This window comes from Rutilus rutilus, assembly GCF_951802725.1.
Source record: "Rutilus rutilus genome assembly, chromosome: 22".
Classification (NCBI taxonomy): Eukaryota; Metazoa; Chordata; class Actinopteri; order Cypriniformes; family Leuciscidae; genus Rutilus; species Rutilus rutilus.
In genome coordinates, this window is record NC_140227.1 from 21462535 (window position 1) to 21478436 (window position 15902).

The 15902-nt window shown below is 38.1% G+C and overlaps 3 protein-coding genes across 4 annotated transcripts in view; 1 reads left to right on the forward strand and 2 right to left on the reverse strand.

Annotated features, from left to right (window-relative positions):
- foxj3 (forkhead box J3) overlaps window positions 1–9943 on the reverse strand; it is a 97312-nt gene extending 87369 nt beyond the window's left edge. For both annotated transcript variants that reach the window (XM_084395220.1, XM_084395219.1), the window contains exon 1: window positions 9702–9943. The gene's annotated coding sequence lies outside the window, so the exon portion shown is untranslated. The remainder of the gene's footprint in view (window positions 1–9701) is intronic.
- A 1084-nt stretch (window positions 9944–11027) lies between these two features.
- ppcs (phosphopantothenoylcysteine synthetase) lies at window positions 11028–13446 on the forward strand. Its single transcript, XM_084395392.1, has 4 exons — window positions 11028–11161; window positions 11583–12124; window positions 12216–12319; window positions 12652–13446. Exons 2-4 carry the CDS (start codon window positions 11590–11592, stop codon window positions 12970–12972), a joined length of 960 nt encoding a protein of 319 aa, XP_084251518.1. The 5' UTR covers window positions 11028–11161; window positions 11583–11589; the 3' UTR covers window positions 12973–13446.
- Window positions 13447–13526: 80 nt separating this feature from the next.
- The window catches only part of utp3 (UTP3 small subunit processome component), a 6561-nt gene continuing 4185 nt past the window's right edge, over window positions 13527–15902 (reverse strand). The window contains exons 11-16 of the mRNA XM_084395391.1: window positions 14679–14775; window positions 14486–14602; window positions 14274–14407; window positions 14139–14193; window positions 13866–13973; window positions 13527–13776 (exon numbers count right to left, since the gene is read on the reverse strand). Coding sequence (XP_084251517.1) covers window positions 13687–13776; window positions 13866–13973; window positions 14139–14193; window positions 14274–14407; window positions 14486–14602; window positions 14679–14775 — 601 coding nt within the window. The 3' untranslated portion in view covers window positions 13527–13686. The remainder of the gene's footprint in view (window positions 13777–13865; window positions 13974–14138; window positions 14194–14273; window positions 14408–14485; window positions 14603–14678; window positions 14776–15902) is intronic.

The window sequence follows — 15902 nt, forward strand, 5'->3', positions numbered from 1 at the left end:
TAACTGTGAGTAATTTGAACCGTTACACCCCTAATATCCAGATGGGGTTCAAAACACCAACAGTGTGATGCACACCCTAAGTGTTTCATCTGGCTTTACAATAGTTTAAACCACAAGGCATTTGATTTGTGGTTTGTATGGGAGAACTCTGCACCAAACTCAAACACTTTTCACTGGATCTCACAGCGCTGTTTAGTGGTTCCTTAATTTTATCAAGGGAAATTATAAATCGCAATAATTATTGTTATAGCTTTATCGGCCAGCCCTAATTAAAATAGAAAACAGTTATTTTAAATTGTAATATTTTACAATATTACTGTTTTTACTGTATTTTTGATCAAATAAATGTAGCCAGCAGGTGAACATGAGACTTTTTACAAAAACATAAAAAAATTCGTCCCCACTCCAAACATTTAAATGGTAGCGCATGTTAAGCATACACCGTAACTAAATTGAACAAAAAAACAATAATTGTGACAGCCTTAACTATAGTATTAATTCAGCAGTCAAACATCACTTGGTGCTACTTCCCTGGTCAGCCTATGAAGCGTTTGCATGCTACTCACATTGAGAATAATATTGAGTATTCCTTCAAAACACTGCAACCAAACAATTTTATGATGCAAAATTTCTAAACCTTGAGCATTTCCCAAGGAGACGCAGAAACCCAACACTGTGGTATCAGATTTAGCTTAGTTATATTAAGTCATTTCTCTGCCTCAGGAAAGTGACCTAAGCATTATTCAATTGTCCCATTAGCATAATAATATGTCAAATTAAAGTTGAAACAGTGAAACATTAAGAGCTTTACCTTTTTAAAAACGTCTTAAAATACAGAATAAATGCAACACTTTAAGATAAACAGTCTGCCATTTAGCAATTTTTAAAGGCAACTTTAAAAACAAAACTTGAACATTTCTACAGCAACTAAACCAATTTGCTTTATTAATCAGACAAATGTCTGCATTACAGCTTTGGCCACTCCAAACTATCAAATGGGGGTAAACAAACCAAAACATAGAGGGAACTGGGCAGAATTGCTCTCCGAGCACAGAGCATGGATAATTGACCATCTTTAGCAAGTTATTAGGGCTTCCCCAGAAGTGCATTTGTAACTACAGCTGAGTGTGCAGTAAGCTAAAGTAATTAAAATGGTTATTAAATGGCATTATTAGCTAAGCTTGATTGTGATTATTTAAGCTGTGTAATCTAGGTAAAATCCTTTCCCTGCTCACAGCATCCATGTCTCTGCCAACCAAGAGTCTCTTTTACCTTTAGAATGCACCAAGTGAAGTATTCTGTGCTGCTCTTACTGTTTTAAGAGACACAAGATACACAAAGTCCTTCAATTCCACTGTGACGCTCCCTTGCAGACCAGCCTGTTTCGCCAAGGACAAATAGGCAATGCAGCAAGAATTTTTTCTGCAGTCATACTGAAAGGAATGAAAATACCCCAAGGTGTATCCCCACACATTTCTCTGACGTGCCTGTGGTGAACAGAGGGCATGTGTACTCAAATAGGTAAAGCCGTATGGTTAATGAAAGTGACTGACTGCATGCAGCCAACTGAAACCACAAAACGTTACAGTAGATGGGGAAGGAGGTCAGTCAAACTGATGCAAGAGGCCAAAAAGGCAGTCAAGGCCCGTTTGCACTCGTGAAAAACTTGATCTGGATGGTAGAACGGGTCTCCAGCCAGGTAATGGGGGCGGATGACACATAATCTGTCCACTGCACTGCATATCTGAAGTTCCAACTGCTGTTGGATCTGCCAGTGCAGCACAGCACACACCAACATCTAACAAAGTTCTCTGTACATGGAGAGACTGGTAGAGCTCTGGCAGTGTATTTCAGCATTAATAAAAAATGAAAGCATAGTGCTTCGGTAGATCCGCGCTCCTCTTCCCAGGGGTGGGGGGTTGTTTGAAAAACTCTGAACCAGTGCAGCATTCCCATATCCACCCATATCTAGTGAGGGGCTCTTTAAAAATTCATTAATTTACAGCAAAAATAGATTAAAGCACCCAGCTGAGCAAAACTCGAAATTTGGCTCCTGAATTATATTAATAATAAAACAGCTCTCAAAAGCCCCAGGGGTTTCGCCTGAAGAAACTGAGTTGGCTTCAGCTCGTAACACCTTGTGAAAAGCTAATTTTTTGTATTCGCTAAAATATTTTGATTGTCATTCATGAGAATGAATATGTTCAAAATTGTTCTGCTACTCAATGTTTCCATTTTGCAAAACTAGCAACTGGTTAGGCCATATATAGGCAATATATTTACTATTACACCGATATATGGACATGACCTCGATAATTTTTGGTGACACAATATATGTTTGCATTAAATTTAGTTACCAACATTCTGCGCTGCCTCTATCATCTGCTCTCCATGTTGGAAGTGAAAGTGGGGCTCAGGCAGCTCCTTCATACACAGAGAAGACATCGATAGGTGAAAAGAAGGTGTCACTCGGCGTTAATGTTTTCTTTACACCTACAGACAGTTTGGAAGAATAGCCTAATTCCAAATAAATCCGTAATCCACTGTTCCGCTGCAAATATAAACATGACAGCGCGAAATGGTGCACACTCACAGCTAAGGCCGTTTCACACAGGACACGGCAGTTGCAAGGACACGTTATGCATTTCACTCCGCTGTTTTTCCATTGTTTTTCTATGTAAAGGTGTACTAGACGGACATATTTGAACGTTGCACTCACGTCTTTTGCAGCATCTCGTGCATGATGCAACGTTATCTACACGAAGTTCAACTTTTAAAAAAAAATACACCTCTAGAAAAATAGATTTAGCAGCAGATATGGCCTAAGGCATCTGTACCTTTGTTCATATGGACATCTGACTGCTAAGTAAGGTTTGTGTTTTTCAGCAATAACATGTGTCCGTACTTTACTGAGACAAAGTCAGGGAATAATCTGTAGATGGAAAATCATCATATAAGTGCCTTTTGTGTTTTTTTTCTTAATTATTTATTCAAGTTTTTTTAGGATATTAAATTTTTTGACACCAATTCCAGTAGCTAAATATTCTTAAGAATTAAAATGTTGTTGTCATTAGAAAGTGTGTAGGCCTAATTGCATTATTATGCTGTTGTTATGATTAGATTAAATGGCATAAAATGGTCTTAAAATGACAATATTATCAAAAAGAAGTTATCGTGACAGGCCTACAACCGGTGGCCCAAAAATGCCTGGCCCTGGAACTGCAGTTTATGTAATTGCCCTGGTCAGTTCTAAATGAGGTTCACTTAAGTCCAATTATCCCCCGGTGATCTTTTACATAAAGAGACTTCTTGCACATGAAAAAGTGGACTCACATAATATAACTGCAAACACGATTGAAATTGGAATCATAGATGAATGGCTTCATAGCTCATCTGCATTCTGGTGATGAACGGCTTTGCTAATGAAGACCGAGCTACTTACTGACTCTCACCACTAGCACAGCAAGGCTTTATATTGGATTTTGCCATAACAAGAGCTTCGGCATGCAAGGCGTTATTGCAATAGTTTGAAATAGACAATACAAAATAGGTGTATTTGGTACATTTTAAGGTGACAATGTGATGTTTGGTGAAGTTTTGTTCATGCATTAACAGAAAACAGCATGGACTAAAAGATCAATATTGCGATTTAGGAATCAATGTTGGTTCATCAAAATGAAGATCAGCTAAAATCGAGAAATCAATATGGCCAACACAGCACTATATCTAACTGTTATTAAGCTGTACTCAGCTTTGATGTATCCTTGAGGAACACAACCTAAGTACAGTATACTTGGCCTCCTTCACACCATTTAGTTGACTAGTTTTTCAGTCTTTCAGACAACCACAGACTAGTTGATTATGAAAAGACGTTCATCACATACCTAATACAAAACGAAAGATGGTCTAATATTAATGGTGGCAGCTTTTCTGAATCAACACTGCTTACCAGACTGTAAAGGATTCTTCATTTAACTAATAAACCCTAATTATTTTAACACTAGCATTGCAAGAGTGCTACGCTCTGACTAATTTCTATGTTTAACAAATACATATTGACAACAACTGAGGGTAGCAGGAAGTTAAAGAAGACAATATACAGAAGAGTAACAATAAAAAAAAATTATCAAGATATTTAATTTCATCGCAAGAGGGCAAGTAGGAGCAATGTAACAAGCAGTGGGCGGTTTCTGAGCTGGGGAAGCCATGCATTTAGCTTGCCTGGACCCCATTTACCAACAGGGGTCTGATAACTTCATCTCACGGACTGCCATTTGAATAATCGCTTCAACAAGGGGGAAAAATTAAAAGCCTCTGAGTGAGACAGGGCTGGGCAAAGGGCCACCGCTGAATTCCAAATGAGCAATTGGTATGCGAAAGGTGAGGGGCTGTCTCTTCTTTGCCCACGTCAGACTGCTCAATCTACACACGCCTTACTACTAATTCAATGTCATTATGGTGCTTTTAACATTACAAATTACAATCTGTCTGACTGTGAAAATCTAATGGGGAAAATGGGAAGCAAACCACTTGTTGCAACCAGACAGAAAAAGAGAGAAAATGATACACTGGTTTCACACGGCACAAATGTAAGAGAACAGATGTTTGTGCAGCACAGCTGGAATAAGGCTTAACTTTTCTAAATGTGGGACAAAATCTCATCAACCAATTCAGCAGAGGAAAAAAAAAAAAAAATTTAATAAATGCTAATGCCTCAAAAAACACTGTAAACAGTGTAACGGTAAAGACAACTCATTACACTGAACACCGTATAGCTCCAACGTATAAAAAATTAATAACGCAGTCACCAAAGATCTAAAGCACCATACAATGCCCCATTTGGCGTGTAGCCTATGGCGTCGTTTAGCGATGATAAAGTAGGTGGAATGCATAAAGCCAGCAGTTTCCAGGTGAGTTTAGACGTAGCGGCAGGATGCCCATTGAGGCCTGAGGGCAAGACAGAGACGAGTCTGTATGCAATACTGCAGCGGAGGCCTCGTCAGATCCTGGCATGGGAACAGTTATGCTACGCTACAACAGATGCCATGCTTGTGTTCTTTAACAGCTCCCATTCCAGCCCATTTAGCAAAGCACTAATGAACAACATACAGAACAAGTTAAAAGATAAAAGACACTTAGGGGCTAATACCTTTCTTAAGACAGGATTTAAAACCAGAGTAACGAAAACTTCTATCATGGCTACTCTCAACTTCACTGTGAAAATACTAAAAATCACAATTTGTAAAGATGTGAACCATATTTGTTTTACTTTTATGAACGGAGATGAATTTTAAACTTGCCTGACATTTAATCAGTAAAATATTTAAACATTTATCGAATAAAATTGTTTCAAACAAAACATGTATTATTTGGTAATCAATTCATAGGTTTTTTCTTCTGTACTCAGTCACTTTCCACCCCGTTAGTCTTTTCTAATATCTATATACATTTAACTAACAAACGTCAGGTCCCTAATGACACTATCCTCCAGGAAATGACATTTTGGTGGGAAAACAACAGCAACAACATGAGCAAGCAGCAGCAATGAATTCGGTGATGTATGGTATTAGCTGACCAAATTCAATAAGCAAAAATAGGTATGCTGTTATCAAAGATTTACAAATAAAAAAACATCCCTAATGTAAGCACATTTGAAAAACAAGTGTTTTTAAACCATTCAAGATCAAAAAGCAGCAAAAGATGACTATTTTCTGAGAGAAATGCACACACATTAAGACGCTGCTCATTCAGTGCAAGTGCTGAACTGTTTTTAACACCTTATTGGGCTTGAACGGTCAAATAAACACACTTGTTATGTGTCAAAAAACCCATCTTTGCCAGTGTACTCCTCATAAACACAGTCGTTTATGTCTCAAGTGAACGTAAAGAGTTGAGAAAGAAAACGCATGTAGATCAGGGCATTCGGTCTTAAAGGGACTGTGTGTAGCTTTTTAGGTATTTAATTATCTAAAATCAATATTTTTATTCATAAATATGCCCTCAATGGTGTACAAATACCTATGCCAATGATCAGACTAATCCTCGTAAACGAAGAATTTATTATCTTTATATACATGGGACGGGTAGGTCCACGGAGGCTTCCATGTAGTTCCGCCATCTTGAAAAACTATAATAGCAGAGAGGGACAAAAAGTACTAGGCCAACGCGTTTTCGTTCAGAGCCAGCGTCACGTGACTGAAGCCAGCAGAAGCGGAGGAGCAGAGCAGTGAGAGGCGCTTGTCACTGCCGCGGCAAGTTTAAAAGGATGCACTGCACGGTTATTTATACACCGTTCATTCATACATACATATGAGTCACAGGATGAGTCCTCGTTGTCGAAAAAGTCCAAAATAGAACGTAAAAGGAAATGTGACCGGAGATTACAAAAACAAGGGTTAATGTCTGGATAGCTAATGCAGGAGAAAGCTTTCAAAAGAGACCCTGAAGTTGCCTGCTTTCTTCTCGACAGGTAAGTCAATGTTACAGTCTTAATTACAAGCTTTTTTTTTCATTGCTTGGTTGTGTACTTCATTATATAGACAGTAGAACATTTATAGTTAAAAATTAAACAGGCTCTTTGATGAATAGCAGCTATTGAGTAATGTTAGAGAAGGCTCTGATGATGATGATGATATCTAACAATGCATGTACTTCAAAAAATATAACAAGTAAAGAAGGCATTACTACTAATTACCATAGTTAATGTTTTTCACAGTCAGTAATTCATACTGTAACATTATTTTTTTCATTGTTTCAAGTTTCAGTTTGTTTTAAATAACAAACCTGTTCACCCGAAGAAAAACTCGAAGTGCTATTATAAGACATCCTGTCATAGCTTTTTGGTACATAACGGCTACTGTAGATGCAACGCGCATTTGAAAAAGTGAGGCGCTGGAGAGCAGTATTCGTTTGAATGCAAAATATAATTTCACCGCTAGATGGGAGAAATTCCTACACACAGTCCCTTTAAAGTGACAGCAGCCTAATAAACCTGCTGCTGTTACTGACATTAATGCTAATCAAAGAATCTCACCGCTCTTGACTGAATCACTTTTGTAACTTTAACAAGAATAAATGTATATTTAATTTACACAGTAAAGACAGTATTTTTGGTACATTTTTGATTACTTTATTCAATATGTAGTAGCCAATTTCTATAGGCTTATCTAATGTTTTAAGTTTTTCAGGTAGGTCTATTTCATTTGTGTCTTTGTTCTATTGTAATTATTTTCTTAGTTCCTATTTTATCACTGACTATCTATACTTGTCTTCAGTGAGCTTGAGGTTAGTTAGGATAGTATTCGTTTTTGTGTGATTTTGAAATTGGTGATGAGATTTATGAAATTTCAATTCAATTTTGATATCTTAAAAACTTTAAAGCACAAATAACTATTATTGTGATATATATTGTTATCGTGAAATAAAATGTATAATTTCATTATTTAAGATGTTTGGTCATATTGCCCACCCCTAAAGCCTGATAGTCTGCTATAACACTTTATATTAATGCAAGGGTACAAAAAGTTACAGAGATCAAAATGTACAGGATAACATGTGTGACTTAAATCATTTTTAAACAAATGTAACAATGTTCTTGATGCAATAATTGTAAATACTAAAAGGCATCAGTTTCAGCACAAGAACCACCAGGCATGTTCTGACAGGCAACTGATGGTTCAATCATTTTCTGCGTTCTGTGAGCTGACAACCCAAAGACAAACAAGTCTGGTGCTAACGTGAATCTTTCACACTATTGTACTGCCACACTGACTGGGTGGGGAAAATATGTCTCGGGTAGTTCACATATGTCCATCATTCAATATTTTAAGCATGCTGGTGCATAATTCAACATCTCTTCATTCGTACTCTACTCTTTAAGTGAATGGGTGGGTGGGGGGGGTCGGGATCCTATTATAACTAATAGAATGCTGATGGTCGATCTTTATCAGGCCATTACAAATGTAACGTGCATGCAAAAATATGCAGACAAGCTGTCATTGACAACTACAGGCAAAACCATTGTTTTTTCAAGCACTGGTAAATTTTTAGGTGTTCGGCTATTTTGTTCCATACCAAAAAAACATCCAAAATCCAATATTACAGTTTCTCTATATGCATCAGTAGATATTCATTACACAATATATCTTTAAATGATGTTCTCTCAAAATTAGCTTTATCTCATGCACTGAGCCAGAAATCTCCACTTCAGTAGAACTTACACCAAACTTTCCAGTTTAATTACCATCTCTATTATGACGTTTTTACAGAGGGGCTTGTTCATATTTAATGTGCCTGATTTATTTGTAATTCCTAAAAACATAGTAAAAATGATTTTTTTTTCTGACTGTTGACAGTATTTTCAAGTTCATTTGTCATATGCACAAGATGTCAGTGACAGTATGTTGAAATGCTGTAGAAATACAGATAAAAATACTAAGACTACGATTGTACTAAAACATGGAATAAAATAAGAATAATTCACAATCTGATCTTCAAACATCCCCTCTGTAAAACCCTTTAACTCTAATGTAAACAAAATATATATATTTTTTTATTTACAAATGACAATTTATGTAAATTAGTGCATATTTTATTTGATAACGACTTATTTGCATATTTAAATACAATACGTAACAACTGTCTTATTGTACAGAGATGAATCATCTGGGGAGGTATAGTGATATATATTTGTGTTACCCATCACCTGTGGTGTCTTGGCTCAATGTCCAATTATAAACGTTAGAAATCGCGATATAAACAACAAGAAAGCATTTTCAACACGGAGCACAACATGACAGAGAAGGTCTCTATTTGCAGTAGCTAGAGTGGAAACCCCAAATACAGACAGCGGGTAACATTCCAGCTGTTGACTAGACGGGGGACTAGTCTTGCATTGACTAGATATGACAGCCAAGGTAAACCTAGATAGGTATGAAATCTTGCAAATGTGGCTCTATATAGGATTCAAACTGTAGAAACTTACTAAGTATCATCACTCGTCGTCGAATTCACATATAATGCTAATTCATCCAACATATGCTGACAGAAATGAAAATAACTCATGCACAACTTCATTCAGTCAAACTAAAAACGCTCCATAAACAATCTTTCATCTCTTGTTGGCACAAAAACAGAGCTCGAATGCATATTAATGGCACCAAAAGTTGGCCAGGATTCGTATTTAAAATGACACGCAGCTGCCGCGCGTCTGTTTCCAAAATATTAATAGATACGGCCTCCACCTCCAACTACTGTTAGTTGACAGGACCTAAAGTTGCTCGTTTGGCAGCTCCCGGTCGAAGAGCCCCCTTCCAGCTCGCCTTACTGACCGAGTTTCAGTCACAAATATGTCACGTCAGACGCCTGTCAGATACGCAAACAAAAAGCAGGCGAGCTAAAGTAAAACTGGCGGCTAATTAGCTGCTCACTCTCGCTACCTATCTGACAACAACCGTATTGGCGGCTAGCTGGCTTGCTAACTAAACTTGTTCCCCTGTGACAGTGGAGCTTGCAGTGTCCCCACCTGCCCCCGACCGACGGCGGCAGCAACATACCACTTGAGGCCTGAACGTCTGTCCTCCCGCTCTACTCAGAACTTCAGCACCACACAACTAACAGTTAAAGTCGTCCATTTTTCGCGGGCCCTGACTTCAAGTTCGCGAGCTCCATGTCGCGAGCTTGTAACATTCACCCGCACTCACCCAGGCTCGTGTCCGCTACTGGAGGCCAGTGCAGGTCTGTCAAAGTTAGGCGTCCCCTCCCCTTCCTTTTTTCGATCACAGCTCCCTCTCTCTCCTCGAAATGAGCCTCAGCTCTCCGTGTTTATCGTGGGTTTGAGACCCGCAATCCCTTTACCGGTTTGTCCGTGGCGTCTCCTAGCTTCTCCGCCTCTCTCTCGCTCTCGTTCGTCTTTCTCTCTGAATAGCTAACATCCGGGGACTGCGCGGATAAAAAATCCGGAACTACTTTTGGGCATTAGCCGGAGAACGGCCCACTGTACCAAGCTGCGACAGGGTTGCAGCCGGAAAGTAGTGCCTTAAGTGTATACAAATATTGTCATGATAATTATTATCAATGACTTTTCACATTTACCATTATCATATTAAGCATAATCGTATCGTAAAAAAAAAAAAAAAAAAAAAGCATAATCAAATCGTAAAAAAAAAACTTCGAATATGAAATGTACTAATCGATTCATAGTAAACTTTACTGCTGATAATAATACAGATCATATTACAGATCAGTCACAGATCATGTCGAATGATTTGCGGTATATAATGTACATTTTCGGAATGTGTGAATAGTGGCCACCCAATTTTTAATAAAATATAGATGGTATTATTATTATTATTATTATTATTATTATTATTATAAAATAAAGTTAATTTATTGACGACGTTTCCGTACTGTGTCTGGAGGAAGAAAAATATTCCTCACTAGTTTTACCCTTTTTTTACACCATGTTTCTGTTTTCAAATAACTGCTTCTTTATTTCTTGTATTTAATTCCATTATTATTTTCTTAATCTTTCTTATAATTTTGGATCTTATAAAAAGAGTTAGGTAATACCTTAAACTTTATTTGTAGGATGGGTAAATATAACATTAATAATAATAATAATAATACAGCTTTTAGCTGTATAAATACTTCTCATTTCGCATTGCTTAAACAATGCTGCCCCCTGTGAACCTGGAGGTGGACTACATGTTTACACATATTTTGTAGTTCATTCTTCCTACAAAGCCTACAGTGCCGTTTTTTTTTTTTTTTTTTTTTTTTTTTCCTTTGTTGGATGGATAATTATACCACAGTTTATTGACCATAGTAAATTAAATGCATTAAATAAATAACGTATTACACTGTCCTTCTTTTATATCTGTTTTCCTGTGTACCGGTACTTCTGTATTTTCATATTACTGTTCCATGATCCACATAAAAGCTGAGGGAATAACAATAATCTAAAAACCTTTATTTTGGAATTTACACAGCAGACCTTTGAAAGAGCCAATCACAACAGCCAAATCTGCGCATGCGCACACTCAACCACTATAAGTTGTAGGAACTGTTTCTGCTGATCTGTCACACACACAGGCCAAGTTTATTAGGGTCATTCGCAAGTAAATTATATTTTTTCGCGTTTTATTTGTGAGTGAGCACACAGGTAAACCTTCGTTTAACTTATTTTGTTCATTTATTAATATCAGCGCGATAACAAGAGCAGCATACACTGACAGCGAGAATGTTTATATTGTGTTTAGTTAGCAACGTTATCAATGTCATACACAAGACAATTTGTTTTTGTCTTGTGAAAGTCATGATGATAATTATGATGCTCTTTCTCACATTTAACTTGGAATTATTGCATTAATGTGGTAAAATCTGTATCTGACCTTCATTTCATAGTTGACCAACAACAGTATATTGATACAGTGCTGCTCAGTGACAATTATGTAGCATGTAATTTTGGCTCTGGAATGTGTCAGGTCATTGTCTTTAGCATATTTTTAATTCCAAATTGGCATTCATAACCATGATAACTATTGATAACACCTCAATAACTGAAACTTTTTTTTTTCTTCCAGGTTTACAATGGCCCACTTTGACCCCTCAGCCTCAAGTGCAGTGGATGGAAGACTGTCTGAAGAGTTTGCGGTCCCCTCTCATGTGGAGGAGGTCAGGAAACTCATGGCAGAGTTTGCTGAACGTCACAGATCGGCCGGGCGCAGAGTAGTTCTGATCACCTCGGGAGGAACTAAAGTTCCTCTGGAATCCCGAACGGTACGATTCCTGGACAACTTCAGCAGTGGTCGGCGAGGGGCATCCTCTGCTGAGTATTTCCTGGACTCGGGCTATGCAGTGATCTTTCTGCACAGGCATCGTTCTCTCTACCCATACACTCGTCTATACGCAGGGGTCAATTTACTGGATAGCTTACGATTAGAGACTGGTAAGGAGGACACTGGTCAGATCCTGGTGGATCAGAACACACTTCCAAACATTGCAAAGGTTTTAAAGCGCTATCAGGCAGTGAAAGCTGCAGGATTACTGCTGCCGGTGGAATTCAACACCTTGTCAGAGTACCTTCATCTTCTCAAAGCTGCAGCCCAAGCATTAAGCTCCATAGGTAAACAAAGCCACCTTTTGATTACTTAAGGCTGAATACATTTTTAGTGGGATTACTAGTTGTTATAATTAATTCTGTTTTTCCCTCCTAGGGTCCAAGGCTATGTTTTATTTGGCTGCTGCTGTTTCTGATTTCTACATCCCAGCATCTGAAATGCCAGAACATAAAATTCAGTCCTCTAATGGGCCACTTCAGGTGTTGTAAAATACAAATATTAATTCCGTCTTTTAGAAGCCACGGATTGACACATTCCACATTCAGCTATGTATTTTCATGGATAAAGACCCTATTTATGTGAAAAATATTTAGTTTTACATTATTACTTTTTTCTGCTTATTATAATACTGTACTGTTTTGATGTATTTTTTAAATCATTTATTCTTTTTCTTTTCTTTTTTTAACATGCTTTTATAACATGGACCCACTATCACTCCCTTGCAGAAAAACTCGTGCTAGTCTAAATTTTGTTAATCTAGGCTCTAAACAATATATGACAAGTTGTTCATTTGCTTGTTTATGTTATGTAGATAAGTATGAAGATGGTTCCCAAGATGCTGTCTCCACTGGTGAAGGACTGGGCACCTCAGGCATTTGTCACCTCTTTCAAGCTGGAAACGGACCCCACCATCCTTTTGGAGCGAGCACGGCGTGCCTTAGAAACGTACAACCACCAGGCAGTGGTTGCAAATGTTCTCGACACTCGCCGTGGTTATGTGGTTGTCGTCACCAAAGACACACAACACGAGCTGGTCCTCACAGATGAGGAAGTGCAGAAAGAGGTAGAGATTGAGGACAGGATTGTTAGTAATCTGACTGCAGCACACAGTCAATTTATGTCTCAAGTATGAAAAACCTTGCTGTGATTTCATAGCATGTAATCTCACGTTGCTCTTTCAGACATGTGGAATGTTTATTGTTGTCTTGTAACGATTATGGTTCAAATTTGAACAGAAGCTTATCTTAGAAAATTTACTTTGTGGTCATTCTGAATGACATCTTCAAATTCGGAAACTTCTCCGTTGTGAAATTCAGTTGCTTATTACAGATCTAACAAGTTCCTTTATATTCATTTCCTCTGTACAAAGAAATCTGCAAACATCTTATTTTAGGCCTTTAATCAATAGTTTAAAAACAAAATGATATTAATAAATATGCTTAAGTAGCCATCATCCTAAACTCACCTTTGCCTAATATCTTAAATCTGTTCTTGTTTCTTAAATTGAGTCTGTCTACAACAAATCACACTTTAACAGCTGATGATGTACATTCATTTACAATAATATGTATAAAAATCTGCAATAAATATTCAATTTAATGCTTTAGTACTTTGAAGTACATTCTTTGAATATGACAACAGTTTTGAAAAGCACTGCATGCATCACCAAAAAACATTTTGCAAAAATTTTGAACTTGAGATTTTATTTCATTCATTATATGAGCAGTTGCATAAAACAAGTAATTTCCATCTTTTGATATCTGGGATAGCGAGTATAAAAAGAAACACCAGAAAAGTCCATTTTAATATCACATTCAAGCTTGGATGAGTATCATCTGTAGACTGATCACTTGAATTTGACGCTCCTCTTAACTCCAGCACGAATACCAGACCATTCTCCACTGTATCTCGTCTCCTCGCGCCGCACCTCACGAACCTGACACAAATAATCTGTAATCAGTGTCCGTTCTGGATAGTGCTTTACAAATGAAAGTGAATTAAACAAATAAATCCTATGACACTTACCTGACCCTTGCGACGAATCTGGGCACGTCTGAACTTCTCTCTGTGTTTGACTCTGGGATTCCGGTCAATCTTCTTCCTCTTGGGTGTGAGCCCTTTGTTCTTGGACATCTTTTCACGAAACATATGATGTGATTATGATAACACTGTCCGTAATATTGTTTAAAATTGTATAGATGTTTTGGGAAATGGCTAGCTTTCAGGTCATTTGTTGCTAAAGATGTTTGAAAAGTTGTTTGGGTACGAGTTGAAGGCATATTAACCACAACACCTCACCTGATAGGTGATCCTTCTTTTAGCATCTCCCTCCATCTGTTCCTCTTCCACCAATCTGGTAATGCAGTTAGTGACAGTAAGGTTTCTGAAACATTATGACAAACCACAAGGGCTGAATGTCGTAAATAGACTCACCCGTCCTCGTTCTGCATCTCAATCTTTTTCCTCTTGAGTTTCTGCCTCTCCGCCATGGCGTTGTAGAAGCGCAGATTCGCTTCCTCGTCTGAATCTGACATCTCTTCTCCTTCCAACTTAGCTTCTTCTGATACCTAAAATAAAGACATGTCAAACTCAGCAAAAATGGTGCCCGTGCTAATACTGACACATTAATAAGGAAAAGCAATTACTTTGGTATGTTTGCTGCCGGCTGATCTCCTTGCAGTTCTGTCTTGCTGTTCTCCAAAGAGGAGCTGCCGCAGTTGAGGAGCCAGTCTAGCATCTACTGCTCCTAGTTCATTAATCAGCTGTGAAAGTGATAAAGAGATGAAGTCTTGAAAGCTTCTTTAAATGAATGCCTGTGGTTAATTTGATTGTACTTACATTTCTGTAGGTCAGCAATCTCTCAATCACAGGATGGTTATGTGCTGGAATTCGCTTGGCTTTTAGAACCAAATAAAAACTAATATTTGTGCAATAGCTGGAAAGAAGGGAATATGCATAGTGAAAAATAGAATGGCACTATTGTTCAAAAGTTTGGGGTCGGGAACGATTTTTAAAAAATGTTTTTGAAAGTCTCTTATGTGCCCCAAAGCTGTATTTATTTTATCAAAAATACAGTAAAACTGTAATATTAAGAGATGCACCAGTCGACCGGCTATCAATCGTTTTAGTTTTTTTTGGCCGATCTCTGTTCCGGACTTGCACACAAACTGCATTGCAATAATTTTCCAAAATGTCAAAATATTGTAGCCTGGGTTTCCCCATGCTGCCTTGAGCGCAGCGCGATTTTATTCACGCTGCTAGGCAGCCTGGACACCATGGACCAGATTTTCCCCTCAAAAAGGGAACCAATCACAGAACGTTTACGATGACGACGTCTATGCGACACACCGAAGCAGTTTGTTTATATCTATGGATCCAACATGGCAGAAGACGCGAAGTTACCTTTCGATGCAGCCTTAGATAGTGTTCTAAGTAGTTTAGTCGCTGAACGCCATCGTGTACACATAAATCTCTGACCCATCGTCTTCTTCCTCGTCGAATTTCTGTTGCTCTACATACGTCATCTGGTATAATTGAAACGATTGGCTATGAGCTACGTGCAGGCGCATTTGATAGACATTCGTAGCGCCCAATAAACGGCTCTGGGCATTCGTAAACCACGCCTCAAATACGAGAAAATGAACATGTGGTTCCCAGACCACGTCTCAATGAGTTAGCCAGGCTAAAAATATTGGGGAAAAAATATAAATATTGAATAGGGGGTGGGAGTTTATGTTTATATGAATGTATCTCTGACTGTCTTCAGAAGTTTCAATTGCTTTTTCGTTCCCTCTCTCCTCCATATAATGCTTAATAAAGTAGTTTAGAAGTGCAATGCTGCTTTGTTTACAATACAGTGAGACAGGGATAGCTGCAGGTTGGAGTAATGGGCTACAACATAAACTAATCCCTAGCCCTTCCCCACACCCTAACAGGCAGCTTCCACGAACAATTGTAAAGACGTTTCTGTATACCCACTACCTTTCAGAACGCCCATTACTCCGACCTGCAGATACCCAAGCTTGTTTACAGCAGTAACCAAGAAAATGCTAACAGAGAGTG

Bases quoted from the DNA above. Each gene is read 5' to 3' on its own strand.
- ppcs (XM_084395392.1), top strand. From the start codon at position 11,590: ATGGCCCACTTTGACCCCTCAGCCTCAAGTGCAGTGGATGGAAGACTG. The intron at 12,125-12,215 runs GTAAACAAAGCC...TTTCCCTCCTAG, and splicing joins CCAAGCATTAAGCTCCATAG to GGTCCAAGGCTATGTTTTAT. The intron at 12,320-12,651 runs GTGTTGTAAAAT...TATGTTATGTAG, and splicing joins CCTCTAATGGGCCACTTCAG to ATAAGTATGAAGATGGTTCC.